This window comes from Oncorhynchus keta, chromosome 7, assembly GCF_023373465.1.
Source record: "Oncorhynchus keta strain PuntledgeMale-10-30-2019 chromosome 7, Oket_V2, whole genome shotgun sequence".
NCBI lineage: Eukaryota > Metazoa > Chordata > Actinopteri > Salmoniformes > Salmonidae > Oncorhynchus > Oncorhynchus keta.
In genome coordinates, this window is record NC_068427.1 from 23440199 (window position 1) to 23447919 (window position 7721).

The following is a 7721-nucleotide window of genomic DNA, read 5'->3' on the forward strand; positions in this document are numbered from 1 at the left end:
TTCATGTCTTAAAGTAATAATGGACTGACGTTTCTCTTGGCTTATTTGAGCTGTTCTTGTCATAATATGGACTTGGTCTTTTAACAAATAGGGCAATCTTCTGTATACCACCCCTTCCTTGTCACAACACAACTGATTGGCTCAAACACATTAAGAAGGAAAGAAATTCCACAAAATAACGTTTAACAAGGCACACCTGTTAATAGAAATGCATTCCAGGTGACTACCTCCTGAATGCCAAGAGCGTGCAAAGCTGTCATCAAGGCAAAGGGTGGCTACTTTGAAGAATCTCAAATATATTTAGATTTGTTTAACACTTTTTTGGTTACTACATGATTCCATATGTGTTATTTCATAGTTTTGATGTCTTCGCTATTATTCTACAATGTAGAAAATAGCACAAATAAAGAAAAATCCTTGAATGAGTAAGTGTGTGCAAACTTTTGACTGATATTGTGGTTTTTATATATATATATATACTGCTCAAAACAATTAAGGGAAAATAACTAAAATAACACATCCTAGATCTGAATGAATGAAATATTCTTATTAAATACTTTTTTCTTTACATAGTTGAATATGCTGACAACAAAATCACACAAAAATGATCAATGGAAATCAAATTTATCAACCCATGGTGGTCTGGATTTGGAGTCACACTCAAAATTAAAGTGGAAAACCACACTGCAGGCTGATCCAACTTTGATGTAATGTCCTTAAAACAAGTCAAAATGAGGCTCAGTAGTGTGTGTGGCCTCCACGTGCCTGTATGACCTCCCTACAACGCCTGGGCATGCTCCTGATGAGTTGGACAGAGTTGGACAACTCCTGGACAGTCTGTGGTGCAACGTGGCGTTGGTGGATGGAGTGAGACATGATGTCCCAGATGTGCTCAATTGGATTCAGGTCTGGGGAACGGGCGGGCCAGTCCATAGCATCAATGCCTTCCTCTTGCAGGAACTGCTGACACACTCCAGCCACATGAGGTCTAGCATTGTCTTGCATTAGGAGGAACCCAGGGCCAACCGCACCAGCATATGGTCTCACAAGGGGTCTGAGGATCTCATCTCGGTTCCTAATGGCAGTCAGGCTACCTCTGGCGAGCACATGGAGGGCTGTGCGGCCTCCCCAAAGAAATGCCACCCCACACCATGACTGACCCACCGCCAAACCGGTCATGCTGGAGATTGTTGCAGGCAGCAGAACGTTCTCCACGGCATCTCCAGACTCTGTCACGTCTGTCACGTGTGCTCAGTGTGAACCTGCTTTCATCTGTGAAGAGCACAGGGCGCCAGTGGCGAATTTGCCAATCTTGGTGTTCTCTGGCAAATGCCAAACGTCCTGCATGGTGTTGGGCTGTAAGCACAACCCCCACCTGTGGACATCGGGCCCTCATACCACCCTCATGGAGTCTGTTTCTGACCGTTTGAGCAGATACATGCACATTTGTGGCCTGTTGGAGGTCATTTTGCAGGGCTCTGGCAGTGCTCCTCCTTGCACAAAGGCGGAGGTAGTGGTCCTGCTGCTGGGTTGTTGCCCTCCTACGGCCTCCTCCACATCTCCTGATGTACTGTGCTGTCTCCTGGTAGCGCCTCCATGCTCTGGACACTACGCTGACAGACACAGCAAACCTTCTTGCCACAGCTCGCATTGATGTGCCATCCTGGATGAGCTGCACTACCTGAGCCACTTGGTGGGTTGTAGACTCCGTCTCATGCTACCACTAGAGTGAAAGCACCGGCAGCATTCAAAAGTGACCAAAACATCAGCCAGGAAGCATAGGAACTGAGAAGTGGTCTGTGGTCACCACCTGCAGAACCACTCCTTTATTGGGAGTGTCTTGCTAATTGTCTATAATTTCCCTGTTTCACCTGTTGTCTATTCCTTTTGCACAACAGCATGTGAAATGTATTGACAATCAGTGTTGAACAAGTGGCTTCCTAAGTGGACAGTTTGATTTCACAGAAATGTGATTGACTTGGGATTACATTGTGTTTAAGTGTTCCCTTTATTTTTTTGAGCAGTGTATATATATATATATATATATATATACACATACACAGACACTACCGTTCAAAGGTTTGAGGTCATTCAGAAATGCCCTTGTTTTTGAAAGAAAAGCAACATTTTGTCAATTTAAAACAACATCAAATTGATCAGAAATACAGTGTAGACATTGTCAATGTTGTAATTGACATGTAGCTGGAAACGGACGATTTTTTTCAATCTTGGGGTGGAATATCTACATAGGCGTGCAGAGCCCCCCCATTGTCTTAGACTCTAAGGAAGGGAACACTATATTAAATGCCATAATAAATTATATTAAATGACAAATGCTTGTTCAATGATACATTCTAATCATCCCTCTGTCTAAGATGACCTCTGTCACAATGATTATATTTTTATTTTTTATCTTAGTTAAATAAAGGTTAACTAGGCAAGTCCGTTCAGAACATTCTTATTTACAATGACGGCCTTAACGATTTACTCTTTGCAAGAGTCGTTACAGTTAATACATATTAGATATATACTTTTTTTGAGACCATTAAAAACGTCATTAAATGATTGACTTACCTGTGGCATTCCATCCGTATGCAGTCATGCCGTGGGTAGCTCAGCCTAATTATCGTCCCAAATCAACCTTGCTGAGCTTTTTTGGGCATGGTTTCAACTAGAGTAAATGGGTATATTGTATTGTTGTTCACAAAGATAAAGGTTTCAAGTTAAGCAATACTATGGACTAAAAGCTGCAAAAGAAGGAGCTCTCTATACATTTTAGTCACACGTTTTATAGATATAGTTGTATCCATAGCCTACTATTATTTTAATGGGCATGTGTGTCTGATTGTTTAATATCTATCAATGTAGCTATATATTGTACACAGAGCGCCGGGCACACCCATTCTGATAATAGGTTATCTGCGTGTTACAGTAATCAAAGGCGTGGCCTTAAGTCTATTGACGCACCCAATCTAAATAACATAATAAATCATCTGTTTTGCTCTATGAATTCCACAAGTGTCACAGGACTCGTCTGAATGTAACCCATACAAATTAATGTAAGTGTGGCGGTAGTTTTGTGCTAACAAAAATAAGGAGTTAAATATATGTCCAAAAAAACAAAAATATTTCCTGAGATTTCTTTTATCTCCTAGATATAGGTCAGACACTTCAAAACCTTATTCCTTGTGATTTATTTTTTTATAAATGCTTTATTCTAAATGTTTCTATGGGCTAAAGGCCATAGATTGTTTTAACTGGATCATCAAACTGTGCATCTACTATGTGCTTTAAATCTAAATATTCCACTAATAATAACTTAACATCTATACATCCTTGCCAGATATATATGTATATGTCCTGGCAGTTTCATGATCAAATGCATCTCTTGAGAGACTATGATCTATTTTTAAGATACTATCCAAGAATCGAATTTGAAAAGGTGGATGTGAGAGTCTTAGCCACTTCCTGGTTTGTATAGTTTGATCATCTGTTGGAACAGTGACGTGGGACATGGAAAAAATCCCTGCGTGTCCAGTATTGTTGAGGGAACTGTCTTTAGAACATAATTCCCTCTCTCTGCTCAGACAAGCCTGTTTTTGCAATCCTGAGGACAACTTCAGCATACATTGAGTAGTTCGATATACAAGGGCCATAAAAAAAGATCATAGAGAAAATGACTCTACATAGGCATAATAAAAGTATGTAACAAAGTAAAAGTTATTTGATTTATGCATTTAATTCACATGAAGAAATCTGTTTTAAGTCCATCTCCCCAGAACAAGTTGGGAATCACTGCCTACTGGGCACAGACGTCAGTTCAACATCCAGTTTTGATTTTTGTCAACTAACGTGAATTCACAATTCCACTTCATGATTGTGTCCCACTTGTTGTTGATTCTTCACAAAAAAATACAGTTTTATATCTTTATGTTTGAAGCCTGAAATGTGGCAAAAGGTCGCAAAGTTCAAGGGGGCCGAATACTTTCGCAAGGCACTGTACCTACACGTACGCTATGGTCACAAGACGCAGGCCTCCTAATTGTCCCTAGAATTTCTAAGCACACAGCTGGAAGCAGGGCTTTCTGCTATAGAGCTCCATTTTTATGGAATCGTCTGCCTACCCATGTGAGAGACACAGACTCGGTCTCAACCTTTAAGTCTTTATTGAAGACTCATCTCTTCAGTAGGTCCTATGATTGAGTGTAGTCTGGCCCAGGAGCTTGAAGGTGAATGGAAAGGCACTGGAGCAAAGATTCGCCATTGCTGTCTCTGCCTGGCCGGTTCCCCTCTCTCCACTGGGATTCTCTGCCTCTAACCATATTACAGGGGCTGAGTCACTGGCTTACTGGTGATCTTCCCTTCCATGCTGTCCCTAGGAGGGGTGCATCACGTGAGTGGGTTGAGTTACTGTGGTGGTCTTCCTGTCTGGGTTGCCCCCCTTGGGTTGTGCCGTAGCGGAGATCTTTGTGGGCTATACTCGGCCTTGTCTCAGGATGGTAAGTTGGTGGTTGAAGATATCCCTCTAGTGGTGTGGGGGCTGTGCTTTGGCAAAGTGGGTGGGGTTATATCCTGCCTGAGTGGCCCTGTCCGGGGGTATCATCGGATGGGGCCACAGTGTCTCCTGACCCTTACTGTCTCAGCCTCCAGTATGTATGCTTCAGTAGTTTATGTGTCGGGGGGCTAGGGTTAGTCTGTTATATCTGGAGTATTTCTCCTGTCTTATCCGGTGTCCTGTGTGAATTTAAGTATGCTCTCTCTAATGCTCTCTTTCCCTTTATTTCTTTCTCTCTCTCAGAGGACCTAAGCCCTAGGACCATGCCTCAGGACTACCTGGCATGATGACTCCTTGCTGTCCCCAGTACACCTGGCCGTGCTGCTGCTCCAGTTTCAACTGTTCTGACTGCAGCTATGGAACCCTGACCTGTTCACCGGACGTGCTACCTGTTCCAGACATTCTGTTTTCAACTCTCTAGAGACAGCAGGAGGGGTAGAGATACTCTCAATGATCGTCTATAAAAAGCCAACTGACATTTACTCCTGAGGTGCTGACCTGTTGCACCCTCGACAACTATTGTCATTATTATTATTTGACCTTTTTATTATTTGACATTTATGAACATTTAAACATCTTGGCCATGTTCTGTTATAATCTCCACCCAGCACAGCCAGAAGAGGACTGGCCACCCCTCATAGCCTGGTTCCTCTCTAGGTTTCTTCCTAGGTTTTGGCCTTTCTAGGGAGTTTTTCCTAGCCACCGTGCTTCTACACCTGCATTGCTTGCTGTTTGGGGTTTTAGGCTGGGTTTCTGTACAGCACTTTGTGGCATCAGCTGATGTAAGAAGGGCTATATAAATACATTTTATTTGATTTTGATTTGACACTGCATTCTCGGAGTGCACGTCCTGGTAATCCTTCTGGCCCTGTGGCCTTGTGTATGTTGACCTGTTTAAAAAGGTCTTACTCACATCGGCTACAGTGAGCGTGATCACACAGTCGTCCAGAACAGCTGGTGCTCTCATGCATGCTTTGGTGTTGCTTGCCTCTAAGTGTGCATAGAAGTAATTTAGCTCATCTGGTAAGCTTGTGTCGCTGGGCAGCTCGCGGCTGAGCTTCCCTTTGTAGACTGTAGTAGTTTGCAAGCCCTGCCACATCCGACGAGTGTCGGAGTCGGTGTAGAACGATTCAATCTTAGTCCTGTATTTACTCTTTGGCTGTTGCCAGGATGGGAAACATTGATGGGGGTGGGGGCCACAAAAAAACGGAACTCATCATGAGTGGCCGACGTGGCTCTGTGGTCTGGTCATGGGACTTGCAACCGCTTATTCGACAATTCTTACTACACGTTTAGATAACTGGCCGCTCGACAGCAAAAATGTTTTAATGATATGAGCTAATTGAAATACTTCTGATGCACTAGCAAATTTACAAATGGATTATATTATTATAACTTTCAACAGTAAGTTGAGAACCCGACTGAGTTCCTAAATATTTCTACACACACACACACACACACACACACACACACACACACACACACACACACACACACACACACACACACACACACACACACACACACACACACACACACACACACACAGTGCAATCAGAAAGTATTCAGACCCCTTGACTTTTCCCACATTTTATTACGTTACAGCCTTATTCTAAAATGGATTAAATAAAATGTTGCAAATTTATTACAAAAAAAAAAAAAATATTCAGACCTTTTACTCAGTACTTTGTTGAAGCACCTTTGGCAGCGATTACAGCCTCGAGTCTTATTGGGTATGATGCTTCAAGCTTGACACACCTGTATTTGGGGAGTTTCTCCCATTCTTCCCTCATCTCAAGCTCTGTCAGGTTGGATGGGGAGCATTGATGCACAGCTATTTTCAGGCCTCTCCAGAGTTGTTCAATCGGGTTCTAGTCTGGGCTCTGGCTGGGCCACTCAAGGACATTCAGAGAATTGTCCCGAAGCCACTCCTGCGTTGTCTTGGCTGTGTGCTTAGAGTTGTTGTCCTGTTGGAAAGTGAACCTTCGCCCCAGTCTGAGGTCCTGAGCTCTCTGACTAGTCTCCCAGTCCCTGTCACTGAAAAACATCCCCACAGCATGATGGTACCACCACCATGCTTCACCATAGGGATGGTGTCGGATTTTCTCCAGACGTGACTCTTGGCTTTCAGGCCAAAGAGTTCAATCTTGGTTTCATCAGACCAGAGAATCTTGTTTCTCATGGTCTGAGAGTCCTTTACTCCAAGTGGGCTGTCATGTACCTTTTACTGAGGAGTGGCTTCTGTCTGGCCACTACCATAAAGGTCTGATTGGTGGAGTACTGCAGAGATGGTTGTCATTCTGGAAGGTACTCCCATCTCCACAGAGGAACTCTGGAGCTCTGTCAGAGTGACCATCTTGTTCTTGGTCACCTCCAAGACCAAGACCCTTCTCCCCCAGTTTGGCTGGGCAGCCAGCTCTAGGAAGAGTGTTGGTGGTTCCAAATTTCTTCCATTTAAGAATGATGGAGGCCACTGTGTTCTTTGGGAATGCTGCAGAAATGTTTTGTTACCCTTTTCCAGATCTGTGTTTCGACACCATCCTGTCTAGGAGCTCTACGGATAATTCCTTCGACCTCATGGCTTGGTTTTTGCTCTGACATGCACTGTGTGTGCCTTTCCAAATCCTGTCAAATAAGTTTATTAGTTACCAGACTCATAAATTGCAGCCCAAATAAATTCTGCAGAGAGTTCACATCTCAACATCAACTGTTCAGAGGAGACTACGTGAATCAGGCCTTCATGGTCGAATTGCTGCAAAGAAACCACTACTAAAGGACACCAATAAGAAGAAGATACTTTATTGGGCCAGAAACACGAGCAACAGACATTAAACGAGTGGAAATCTGTCATTTCGTCTGATGAGTCCAAATGAAAGATTTTTGGTTCTAACCGACGTGTCTTTGTGAGACGCAGAGTGGGTGAACGGATGATCTCTGCATGTGTGGTTCCCACCGTGAAGCATGGAGGAGGTATGATGGTGTGGGGATGCTTTGCTGGTGACACTGTCTGTAATTTATTTAGAATTCAAGGCACAACTAACCAGCATGGCTAACACAGCATTCTGTGGCAATACGCCATCCCATCTGGTTTGCGCTTAAGATGACCTGGCCTCCACAATTACCAAACCTCAACCCCATTGAGATGGTTTGGGATGAGTTGGACCAC

The 7721-nt window shown here is 43.4% G+C and overlaps 1 protein-coding gene across 1 annotated transcript in view; it reads left to right on the forward strand.

Moving 5' to 3' along the window:
• The window catches only part of LOC127931087 (CD276 antigen-like), a 42368-nt gene extending 35772 nt beyond the window's left edge, over nt 1-6596 (forward strand). The window contains exon 4 of the mRNA XM_052522318.1: nt 4799-6596. Within this exon, the coding sequence (XP_052378278.1) occupies nt 4799-4842 (44 nt within the window). The 3' untranslated portion in view covers nt 4843-6596. The remainder of the gene's footprint in view (nt 1-4798) is intronic.
• The last annotated feature ends 1125 nt before the right edge of the window (nt 6597-7721 follow it).